Source organism: Chelmon rostratus, chromosome 15 (genome assembly GCF_017976325.1).
Source record: "Chelmon rostratus isolate fCheRos1 chromosome 15, fCheRos1.pri, whole genome shotgun sequence".
Classification (NCBI taxonomy): domain Eukaryota; kingdom Metazoa; phylum Chordata; class Actinopteri; order Chaetodontiformes; family Chaetodontidae; genus Chelmon; species Chelmon rostratus.
Genome location: NC_055672.1, coordinates 13,626,302 through 13,639,285, shown reverse-complemented (window position 1 = coordinate 13,639,285; position 12,984 = coordinate 13,626,302). Strand labels below are relative to the sequence as shown.

The following is a 12,984-nucleotide window of genomic DNA, read 5'->3' as shown; positions in this document are numbered from 1 at the left end:
GGGGGTACTGATATCGCCACTGACAGCAGGGACAAAGGGGGATGTTTAAGTCTGTATGTGCATTTAAGGGGCAGACTTGAACATTTATATATGTGCATGGATAAAAAAGCATAAGGGCGTACAGACCGGGGGAGCAGTGGTTGAAACTAAAGTGGGAGAGACTAACACAAAACCACACTGGGGGAGCCTGTTTACCTAGGAACCTACCGTATTAGGGTGTGGAATCTCTGGCATTTGTTAAGGATGAAATCACCTGTTTGCTGTGGGAAAGTAAAGTCTGCTTGACCCGACACTGATCCCTCATTAAAAAAAGACAAAGCAGAGCAAACATCCATTTGCTCCGCTGCAAAGTTGTTTATTGACAGCTGGAGTGTGTGCCGTGAGGATTTTCTGTTGACCGTTTATTTCTAAAATGTTTGTGTAGCTAGGAGAAAGCGCTACGCCAGCCTTCAATTCATTTTGGTCTCCAGAGCAGCCTGTGAAAGACAGTGTGTGTGTGTGTGTGTGTGTGTGTGTGGTAACACAGCTGGGTGTGGGCGCGTTTGTTTAAGCCTCACCTGATCCTGACGTTCGTCGCTCCCTCTCCTTGTGCGCCATCTGATGTTGCTCCATCATCCTATGGATTGTAAGGTTATAACACTACAGTCCAGAACATTGCACTGTCCTCAAATTGAAATCTGAAGCTGCGTCTCAGGATTAGCTTAGAGGTATCTTCATCTGAAATGCTTTGCTCCACATGCTCAGAATTTTCTTTATCTATTTATTTCTGTGCAAATGCAGCTTCGTGTTTGCTCTTGTGTGCGGCGGTTGGAAATCGTACCTCCTCTGTGCCTCGCTCTCCTCTGAGGAGGGCCCATTTTGGCGCTGGACGACTGGACCTGAAAGACACGAGGTGGACAAAAGATCAACTGCATGAAAACACCAACAAAGAGCATCAATGGAAACATCAGCAACCCCGACACCCCTCACGCCTCAGCCCTCTGTCCGTGTTAAGTTCCTCCTCTCTGTTCTCTTTTGTTCTGTCTAAATTCGTCATTTTACACCTTGTTTGTTTTCACTCTTTCTCCTCCTCCCACTTCTTCCTTGGTGTTTGTCTTTCTCTCCTCTTCTTCAAACCATCTTCTGGTGGTCGTTGTCTCTGCTCTTTCTCCTTCTTGTTTATCCTCCTTTCCTGTTCTCCTGACCTGTTTTCCCCGTTCTTCATTATGCTGCTTTTGTTCGTTGCATGTATTTCTCAGCATGAAAGTGCATTTCATCACTCTGCATTTAGTTTCTATTAGTTTTTATTACATATGTTCTCTCATGCTGTTGAAATGTGCAGCTATCTCGTGTCTTTCTGGACTGTTTGTAGGATTCGCTGTGTGCAACATCTTTCAGTCATTGCATAAGATGAGTGAGATCAATAAGGACTAACTGTGAGATACATTTCCATCTGTAAACAAGCCCTCAAAACTATCTTATGTAAAACCGTCCCAACAGAGAGCTCAGGAAGCTGTGTTTATTGACTGCACTGAGCGCAGCAGGCATCATGTGAGGTACTTTGCCCTGGAGAGCCGACAAGCTGTTTAGAATGTAATTTGCCCAACATGCTGCCAGCCACAGGAATCTCGACTGTAAACCACAGCAGAAAAGAAGCTCAGAGAGCAAAAGAAAAGATCATGCAAATGTGAAAACATATGTAACATGAGCTACAGGGCAATAATACATGGGGTTGGCTGTCTGTATAAGAGAATTCATCAGTGTTTAAGTCACCGTGTCGGCATTGTTTTGTGAAGTTACCATCACCCACATGATTATCTCAGTTTAGCACTTTGCTTGTTGACCAACTGCAGACAGGCTTCAGCCCCCCGCCTCAAAGTGACAGAGTTAGAGCCTCATTCTGGGGCGGCTATTAACAGGGAGAGCGCTGATCACATATCACCAGAATACCAGTCATTAAACGCCCATCGTGACATCAACAACACCCACGGGTGATATTTCCGTTGACTGCGTCTGGAGCATGGGGTGGGCGGGCAGGGCCACGGGGGCAGTCGACACGAGGCAGAGCTGTGGCTTCAAAGCATGGTCTGGATCACAGCGAGGGTTGAAAATGACCATTACAACTGCGTGGGATTTCTTTTACCAAGTGCAATTTATTGCAAAGTTCACCTGAGCCTTCTGTATTTTCACATTCACTGCAATTTTGCATCGGATGTGCACGTTTTGACTGTAAGACAGAGCCATACAAGAGATTTCCATTAATAGACTACAAAGGTTTTTGGCTAAAACGTGACTCCTTTTGCCTCAAACTCTTCAACTTATTACCTTTAACATATATTTGTAATTCCTGACCATATGAATGAAAGTGACTTGACTTTTACTCCAAAGATTTAAAGGGTTAATTTAGGTTTGTTTAAGTGGGCTTGTATGAGGAACTTATGCATAGTCAGTGTGCTGCCTACAGTAGATGGTGGCTGTCATGCTCCCAGTTTGGAGAAGCAGCCGAGAGCACCAGCACGGAAGCTAAGCAGCAAAACTAAACGCAGCAAAACATATTTTAGCCACTTAAAAAAAGGCCACCTAACAAATTGTGAATCAGTTTAAGCGTACGCTATATTTAGGATATCTGCTTTACGTTGCCATCAGACAGACCGTTTCTAATGAAGAACTCCCTTGACAAAAACAATAATTTTACATTGCAGAACATGGGAGTTGCTGGTCGCTCTCTGTCTCAATTGGTTTTGTTGGTTTTATTGTGTGACTTTGTTGTTTTAAAACGTTAGTTCGGAGAAACTATCCGCCCCAAGCAGCGGTAGAAGAGTATCTCCTGTGCTCTGCAAGGTAAAGTGACTGTTTTTGTCAAAGCACCCCGGTGGCTTTGAAGAGAGCAGAGATGGATATAACGGCTTCAGTTCCCTGTTGGAAAGGGCTGTCTGACGTCAAGGTGAGGCCGTGAAAATATTCTAAATATAGCCTACACTTAAACTGATATTGATTTTTTTTTTAGGTGCGTCTTTTTTTAGGTAGCTATGTATGTTTTGCTGCTGCCCCCGCCCACAGCAGTACATCGCTCGGCTTCTGTGCCGGTACTTGTACTGCTTCTCCAAACTGGGGGTGTGCCGACTGCCATCTACTGTAGCCAATACACCGACTACACCAACTATCCCTTTAACATAAAAGTGGTGGTTTTACTAACACTAACTAACAGACTAAGAATGCAGGTATCACTTGCTGATAATGACATATTACCACAGCTGACCTGGTTAGTAGATTTCTTTTGTTGTGTTACTATAACAAGACACACAGACAAAAGAGGTGAGGCTTGAAGATGTCTCGTTTTCTAGCTCCTTGACACTCCCCTGAACTCTGCTCGTTAGTCCATGATAATTATGTGCTCAGCTGGAAAAACTGCACATTAAATTGAACAAATATCCTGAGGGATAAAGGCAAAGAAACTCCCTCTGTCTACAAGACGAGTTGACACTGAAATAAAATATAACAGTTTGCTTTGATCAGGTTTAATTAAGCTTTTTAGAACTTCTTTCAGATCACAATGAATGCGATGCTAAAAGCTGTGTGATGGCCGGCAGCAGAAATGCTTGTGGGACTTGTATTTGTTTGCATCAGCAGCAATATTTGTTGCACAGACATAAATTTCCAAGGAGTGATTCAGGAATATAAACATACAGGTACAAATATGACAAACACACAATGTGGTGCGCGCACCTGCCGACTCCCTGGCTCACCTGCCATCAATTATTAATCATTATGTATTTTTGGTGGTGACTCTTCGGGGATTCACTCTCAGAACACAACCCGGGGCTTTTTATTAACACTTCACAACCTTTCTGCAGACATTAATGATATAGATGTGAAGATGACAAACAATAAAATCACCCAGTGTATCTGTGCATATGTGTGTTTGTGTTTCTGCTGCAGATAAGGTGTATGGCACAGCTGAGGCTGTTGCCACGGTGAAGTCAGAGAACAGGTTGGAGAACAGCAAGCCCAGGGGAGGGCCTGATCATACTTGTCAGCATTTTATGGGATCTCAGGAGACTAATGGGTATGTTATGTGTCCTCCCTCTTGTCATTTTTTCTTTAAAAACAATCTCTTTGATAAGATAAGAGTTTTATTAAACTTCTATTAATCCCCAGCCGGGGAAATCCGGGTGTTACAGGCAGCAGGTAATAGCAGTAGGAAAAAAATAGTAACAGAATAGAGAAATAAAAAAAACAAAATAAAAGCTGACTATACATATGTACATTTTATACAAAGGACTATATAAAAGAAAAAATGTGTAAAACATATCTATTGCCATAAAAAATACTGCCAAAAATTCTGTAGAATTTCATACTTTTTGCACAAATTGCGCATGGTGGGTCCAGATAGAGTAAGTACAGCATTTACACTACTGCACAGTAATAAATACTGTATATATGTGTCACAGTAGAATACCAGACCACCTTTACCACTTCTCTGTCTTTCATCCTGATCCTCAGTCTCTCTGGATGTTTTTTGTGTAAAATATTGGAACTTGTAGGGCATCAAAAAGTGATTTAAATGAAACCATCATGTTGAGAGGCAATATCACTACAAACACAGACATCTGAAAGTCTGAAAGTAGACACTGCTTCTTGTAAAGGGCCGCAGCCACAACGGTTGGGTACCAGTAGTTTAACAGTTAATAAATGCATTGTATTTTGCAAGCTTATCGTATGTTTTATGCAAAATCTGACCTTGCAAAGTAAATGCGGCTGTCAAATAAATAAAGCAGCATCAAAAGTACAATATTACCAGCTGACATGTAGTGGAGTCGAAGGATAAAGTAGCATAAAATTGAAATGCTGTACACCTCAAAAACAGATACTCTCCATCACTGTAAATAACACAATGCTCTCTTTTTCACAGTAAAAAAATGGCTGATGCACAACTTCTGCTACCATGAAAACATGCACAGCTGGTGAACACATGTGTCTACAGCACAACACTTACTGAGGATGATGATGGCTGAAGAAACCCTCCTGAGGACACCGGGTGAAATCTCTGGAGTCAGCATGATGAGATACTATGTGATACTTTCTAAGTCCCTGCGTTACTTCTTTCAGCATCAAACAGCGGAAGAAATGTGGTTAAGTAAGTTAAGAAGTGTTTCGTCTTTGCCTTGCATGACGAGGCCCATGATCCCACATCCAAATGCACCCAAACAAAAAAGGAGGGCTGCCCTGTGAGCGCGGAGGGGTACGACACCAAGGCTCCATATGAGATATTTTAGCCCCCACCAATGGGAGAGTCACAAGGATGGGATGACACCGCAGTTAAACACTCACAGATATTCTCTCTCTCTCTATCCTATCTGTCACACACACACACACACACGCGCACAAACACACATACACACACACACACACACACACACACGCACAAACACACATACACACACACACACACACACGCTGCTTATAAGTAGCTCGTAACCAGAGCTGGTCAGATGCTATTTAGTAAACCAAGAGTAGGCGTGATTTTGGCTTCAAATACAGTTCAGGGTTCAAACTGACTTTATTCACTGTCCATGTTTAAAAGAACTACAAATCTACCGGTTTCACTAATCTTGCTGCACCCCTGCTACACAGAGTTGTCATGTTTTACTTTGAAAAGCACTTAAAAGTAAAGCATTGCAATGAAAATGAAAACGCCAAAATAAATAATCTTTAAATGAGAACATTTCCAGTCAGTAACTAACCAGCCTCAGATATAGTTTCCATTGTTTGGTTCAGTGTGTGCATAGTGTGGTTGCAGTACATGTTTGTAACCAGCAGAGGGTAGTACAGCTTAGATAAGCAGTGACACCTCAGTGTGAACATTGTAATGTGTTATTTGTGGACATACAATTAACAATTTAGATTGTGCCATTTGAATGTATTTCTTTGGCATTCTCAATCTCCTTCAACATTCTGATGAATCCTGTATATAAAGTACATCCTGTTTCAAGATGATACATGATGATTGTGGTTAACTTACATTTTTTTGAGAGCAAAAATAGATTTAAACTGATCACAGATGACAGTTAAAGACAGTAGCGTGTAATTTGGACCAGAATCCATTTAAGGGTCCATTAGCAGGTTTCCAACAACAGGATAAGGTCCAATCAGTCATTTCTCTGTTGAGATAAGCCATTTAATTTGACTCAGACATTCAGAAAATGTCTCATGACCTGCCAGGAAGGCAAACACTAAACCTGGGCCTCAGCGCTCAACAACACAGGGGACTGTCTAATTAAATACCAAGACCATTAATTCATGCCATATTTCATGAATCCTTACCTCCACTGTCAGGCGAGCTGAGGACATTGAGGGCGAACAGCATGGCGTTGGAGAAGGTGGTGGCCTCCTCCTTACTGGCGAAGTTCAGCCCATAGACCTGGCGGGCGTCACGCCACTGATGGAAGGTCGGGGTGGCCTGATTGTATTTCAGGCCCTTCACTATGGAGTAGTTGATCACCACCTTCAACAGAGGAAAGAAAACGAAACTGTGGATTAAAATGTTATGTAGATTTGATCATGTGCTAAAAAGACTCATTTTCTCCCCCCACATTTCACCAGCCGTTCTGTCTCTTAGTATAATTTTCTTGTAATTATAGCAAGTGACTAATACACTTTCAATCATGAACAATTAACATCAAGTTTTGGAGCCAAAACAAGCCAATCAAAGAGTCAGGGTTTACTCTACAACCATCATGGTGCACATTCGGCAATCACATTAGGTTAAATCCATTATAAAAGTGGGAGACACACACATTCCTGAACTGACGAATTCCTAAAAAGGCACGAATATTAGATTAAAGGCACAAAAGTATTTTTTTCTCAACTGGAAATCCTGTTAAACTCTGTTTGACAGTGCTAATGCTGCATTTATGTCATCAGACTTATCGTAATTATTAGTTTCTGACTTGTAAATAGTGTTCACAACAAGTTCAGACTGTGAAACTTCAGCCAAAGCATCGTTCAGTGTAATTAAATCCAATGCAATGGATATGGTGTCAATGCACAGTATCTTAATCCTCACACCAGCTCTGTAGTTTTATGGCCTTGATCATGTGAACACTTGCAAGTTGCTAACATGGGAATCATCTCATCTCAGAGTGAGGAGATATCATGAGCTCTACGTGTAACTGCAGCTCCAGCACTGCAATCAGAAGCGTCCTCTCACCGCCAGCAGCGTGATGCTGCGTCTCTCACCTGCTGGTCCTGCAGTTTGACGCCCACCACTCTGAAGGTGTTGTTGGCAGTGTTGTGGTAGATGTTGATGCGGCTGAAGCCCTGCTGCCCAGGCTTGATGGGCACCCACTTCTTACTGGCATCGTCGTAGACCATCACCGAGGCCCGCGCCTGGCAGATGCTCTGTTCACTGATGGAGGAGAGACAGAACATGAGACTCCAGTGAAATACTGAAATATCATTCTGTCAACTTATGAGAGACATTCAGAGATCCAGTTCATTTATCTTCTTTTATTGGTCTCTTGAAAAAAGCTGAAACATGTCATGGTGGTGATTTAAAATAAAACCAGTGAAACACAGTTACTGTGTGATTATCTGGTTAGCCAAGGGGGTCACTGGGGAGCCACACCTTTCTACCACATTAGGAATAACATACTGCCACTGTAGAAATCTGACAGCATTTGTGTGCTGAGGAGCCATTTTTAAAAGCTATAAACAAGACCTCAACCTAAAACTGAAGCCTGGAAATTTCCCCTTTCCCTCCTGTGTGCCTTTACTGTGGCGTAGCGGCACATCTAGAACTGTTTAGAGGCAGCAGTGCAGAAGGGTGTGCGCGATACGCTGGGTAATGACACAGTGTGTTAAAAACGCGAAAGGAGTGTTTGATCAGCAAGCGTATCGCCAGCTGGAGACCCATTTGGTAAAAAGCAAATGAAAAGTCACACACACACACACACACACACACACACACACACACACACACACACACACACATACAGCTACGAGGGAGCATAAAATAATCATGTTCGCAACCACAGAGCTGAAAGGGATTTCATTCACTACAAAGACACGTTTGGATACTGACTTATGTGGTTACGACAAATAACATCACAAAATTACCACTTTCAAGACACACAGCTGGAGTTCAGAAGGGAAAGAGCTGTATATATATATATACGTATATATGTACGCTATGACCCTAGCACCATATGTGTCTGATAGTGCTACAATTGCCTCAGTGTGGAAACACAACAGCAGGTGGAGAGGTGATTCGGACAGGTGGAAGCGCAGCTAACTTGCAGTACCTGTGAAGTGACTAAACGCTTCTCTCATTTTCACTTTCAACCCCTCAGGGCCTTGCTCTCTGGCAGCGAGACTCACATCAGCAGCCTGAAGGCACGAAGGCCAAGAGAAGCAAACTAACCAGCACTGACTGACTGTCGGGGGGCTTCAGTGCCCGAATCTATGCAATAAGATGACATGAAATAAAGAAAGAAAACAGAAATCCGGTCACTGAAGCAGCAAACGGGATAGGATCAGGTGGAAAAAGTGTACAACAGCATTTATCAGGGATGGAACTTAAAACTACTTATCATTACCTATCATCAACACATGAAAAAAAACAAAGATTTTTAATTTACATCCACATATGACAAAGAAGAGCAGCGATTTCTCCCAGAAAAGATGGAACCGGCTACTATTTTGCCTGAAAATTACTGAATTCTTTCAATTGACAAATCGACAAAACTGTCGCAGGTTTAAAATCATCATCAAATTTAACACAGCAGATATGGCCTGACCCCTTTAGAGAGGCTTCACGGCAGCATCACACAAAACAAGACCACTGCTCTGAGAGCATGAAAAGGCCAGAACTGATGACAAAGACCAAAAGTATGATGAATTGCTCTATTACCTCGAGAGCCTGAAGTAAATGCGATTATACAGTGTAACGTTATACCCCTCGCAATTTAGTACAATTACACTGACAATAAGAATGGCAGAAGTAATAAAAGGAGATATGTGGATACGCAGATTACGAGGACTCATTTCCAAGGCCCTGAGGAGAGCGGTGACATTCAAATACCAACACGTGACGGCCCTCCTCTGACAACCTTTCCTTCGACGTGCCACTCTGCAGGAGGAAGTCAGCGTGACACCTGAGAGCCCCCCCAGATCGCTCGAAAGCATGGTTTGTTCTCATTTCCTGCCATCAGCTGCTCTCCAGCTCCTTTCCGGTGGTCTGAACAGCCTCAGATAACTCAGCAGGGATGACACAGCACTGCAACTCACACAAATGATGCAGGTCTTCTCTAAATATATAGTCTTATGTTAGACAAGGTTCTGGGAGTGAAACAAAGTGGTCTTAACGGTGTTGTTTGGTGCACTTGATAGCATCTGAAACAAAGTGATATTTAGAGACAGCTAATATCTATCTAAAAATGATTATTTTCTCAGAAAATCTCAGAGTTTAATCACCTGTTTGACACACGACGGGTGTATACACATGTTTATTTCCATGCAACAATATTAAAAAGAGTGCAGACTGCACAGCCATCATGGAGTTCCTGAGGGAGAAGCCTTTAAAGCTCGCTTGACAGATGGATTTCAGCAACAACTCCCACGATTCCAACCACCCTCCCTCTGTCCATGATCCATCATCAGTTCACCAGCAGCAATATCACGTCAGAGCCATTAAAACACAATCCATGCACGACAATGGAGACATTTTGAAAAATGGGCAAAAGTAAGACAAACGTGAGTCTCGATGTAGATGCTGATGGCTGGAAAAATGGCTACACAATCAATCCTCCATCTACGGACAAACAGGAACTTCAAACAGGAAGCACATTTGTCAGTAACACAAGCAAATGTGAACGCGAAGTTCCTCAAACACATTCCAACATGGCACAGAGTCTGAACCCGACAAATCACTCCAGATAAAATCAAAACCGCCCTGACACAGAAGCAAACATTCATCCTTAACCTCGTGCAAATGTCACCTTCCTCCATATATGCTGAGATTAAGAAAGACAAGAAACAATAATTGTGCTTTCCAGTGGAAAATAATAATCCGCTGGAGCTGGGCTGGAGGATACAGCCATCTGAGAAGTTCACTGCCTCTACAGTCGAGGAGACGCTCCTATTCTGGATGCAAAACCATCAGAGATAACTACAGACATCATGTTTCCTACATCTCTAAATAAGTTAAACAGACTCTCTAATCACATAACAGACACTTCTCTCCACTTCAGAGACCCGACGGGCCACCAGAGTCTCACAGGGAAAAGGAGAGGGAGGGGAGGAGGGGGGCGGCTGGATCTCTGTGATGGATCTTCTTACAAAAACAGGCCCTATTTCTGGAGCAGTTTGGGCCAGAGGGATGGAGTGCCTCCAGCTTGACGCTGCTGACGGTTTCAGTTCCCTTCAAGCAGTCAGAAATAAAGCGGGCGTCTCGTCTATTGCTTCTTTTCATACAGCGCGTTGCTCAATCAACACATCACGGGATGGAGAGCAAAAAAAGAAGAGAAAGAGGATGGAGATCTGCCCGAGACCATTTCTCTTAGTTAGCTCCTGTTGCTGCATGAACTAAACTAAAGCGCTAATCTCGACCTTCACAGAGCAGCGAAAGAAAAAGAAAGACTTCCCACCACTTCTGACAGCGTGCTAAATGCTTCTGTGTGTGATCTAGTTACTGAGGGTGGTGGACTCTTCCTAGGTCACATGACAAAGAGGAGACAAGGCACAATAGGGCACATGATAGCTGCTGAACATCACAGCTGCTTCTACCAACTAAAAAAAATAAAAATCTAGAGGCCCATTATGCTCTAAAGCTGGATACTTTCAGCGGGGAAAAAAAAGGGGCAGAGAAGACAGAGTGACGACGTGTTTGCGATGGAGGGATAGCAGGCGATACGGCATAATCTGAGAAAGGTCAGTTATTGCTGAAAATCACAATCAGTGACATTAAAATAACGCGATGAATCAAAGTGATGTTCAATGCTGGAAAGTACATGACAGGAAGTTAACTGAAGGTCAAACTAAAGAACAAGAAAGCCTGATTTCAGAATAAACGATTCCACGATTACTTATGTTCGAAGACGATTCTAGTGATAAATCTAATAAGCCAAAATGACTGTTGCGAATATGGCACTTCTGTCGATGCGGTATTGCCGATGAAGCAAGCAATGAGTGAAAAGTCAAGAGAATATCAGTGGAAGATGAAATTTCATCCTCGTGCAAAGATGATTTACGCCTGCAATAGACCCTTTTCACTGCAGCCATTATGACTTGTCAAAGCCTGAAGAGCACAGGTGGAATTAATAACACTCACGATGGCTCCATTCCATTAAGTCTACCAGCACATCATGTCAGGGAGTGAACATGCATTCGCCTCTGAAGGCAGCCATGATTAATGTCATTAACTCCACCTGTGCTCTTCCTGCTTTGTCAAAATCTTGGAGGCAGCAGGACAAACCTTAACTAAAGCTTTGGCATATTATCGTCTTATCTAAACCTATAAATGCTCACCGGCGAGGCGCTAACTGTTTGGCACTGGCTACGTAGCATATCGATGTTTAAAGCTTCCTGCTGCTGCTGAAAATGACGCTCATGACAGCTGTGGGAGTCAATCAAGACAATAAAGCTGCAATTTAAACAGCAAAATCTTAACGATGAGCTAACAGGTGCGAGCACGTGGTATAGACCTGAGATGAACTGCAGAGTCGGGTAATATTTCTTTGCAGCTTCATTAGTATCATTGACCTCTTTATCATAAGCAAACCACAAGTGTTCATATAAAAATATTACAGTTCCACTAAGGTGCAGATAGCTGGATCACCATCAGTTTCTCTCTTCAATCCTGTGAAGGTTTGAGCCTGCTGGTATTTTCCCTGTGATGGTTCTATAGGCTACACCTTTAAAAATGCATAAGTGCCTCGCCACTACCAGCTCATGAATAGTGAAGGAACACTGTACGTTCCTCACACCACATCGACAGGCTAATGAGACGAGCACAGATATTTAAAAGGTTGTTTTTAAAGTCTGCGGCAGTTTTGTTTTTGCTATTAGCTGACAATCTGTTTGTATTGGTGCAGAGAAAACACATATATCCTGAATTTAAAGTACCAGTGTGGTTTCTAAAAGGGATCAGCTTGACTTGATTTGGCCAACAGCTCCTGTCTGAGCATTTCACCTTGTTTTTGCTGGACTGCGCAGATTTCTCAGCGGAGTCTGAATAATATTCACCTCAAAAGGCAGCCCGAGGAGGAAAGAAGACGAGGAGTCCAGAGCAGAGAGAGAGGGAGGAGGAGATGAAAAGACGGCAGAGACAAAAACAAGGGCAGAGAGGATATGAAGGCTTCTGCCACACTGAACACTTCCTCATGTCAAATAAGCCTCATAGGCGAGCGGTGAAAAGGAGGCCACATTCCCAGGCTTTTGAATTAAGCAAAGCACTTCCCTGCACACATGGTCAGACATATGTGCCCCCTCACCCCACCCTCCTCCACACAAATCCTATACATACACACTGAGTGTCACGGCTGTGTGTTTTCAGTCCATTAGCAGAGATCTCCGGCCTGGTAGAAACGATACCTGAACCTGATCCTGTTCGACAAATGACTGTACCATCACTGGTTGAGTGTGCGCATTTAGGAAACAAGTAGTTTCATGTTTCTGTGAGATTGGGCAGCTTCAGGATTAGATCACGTAGGCTGGGAAAGTGTTTCCTTGGCACAGTGAGAGAGTGGGTTGGGGTGGTGGAGTGTATGTGGAGTCCTCTCTGGGTAGCACCCGGGGGCAGAGCTTCTGTTATCATGGCAATTAGCTTTTGTTGCTGGGGTAATTGTTTCATCCTGCTGGTTCACAGTGGAAGGCACCCGAACAGACCCGAACAAATGATGAGTCATTGAACACAGCCCCGCACGGCCTCCTCATGACAGCAGCTCAGATTCGTTAGGCCTTTGTTTCTGTGATGAAAACTAAATGTTAAAAACACTTCCAAAGGCT

General features: G+C 43.2%; 1 protein-coding gene across 3 annotated transcripts in view; it reads right to left on the bottom strand.

Moving 5' to 3' along the window:
* The window catches only part of evla (Enah/Vasp-like a), a 35,345-nt gene that overhangs the window by 6,795 nt on the left and 15,566 nt on the right, over positions 1 to 12,984 (bottom strand). For all 3 annotated transcript variants that reach the window (XM_041953490.1, XM_041953491.1, XM_041953488.1), the window contains exons 2-5: positions 7,219 to 7,387; positions 6,304 to 6,484; positions 821 to 878; positions 558 to 616 (exon numbers count right to left, since the gene is read on the bottom strand). In XM_041953490.1, the coding sequence (XP_041809424.1) occupies positions 558 to 616; positions 821 to 878; positions 6,304 to 6,484; positions 7,219 to 7,387 (467 nt within the window). The remainder of the gene's footprint in view (positions 1 to 557; positions 617 to 820; positions 879 to 6,303; positions 6,485 to 7,218; positions 7,388 to 12,984) is intronic.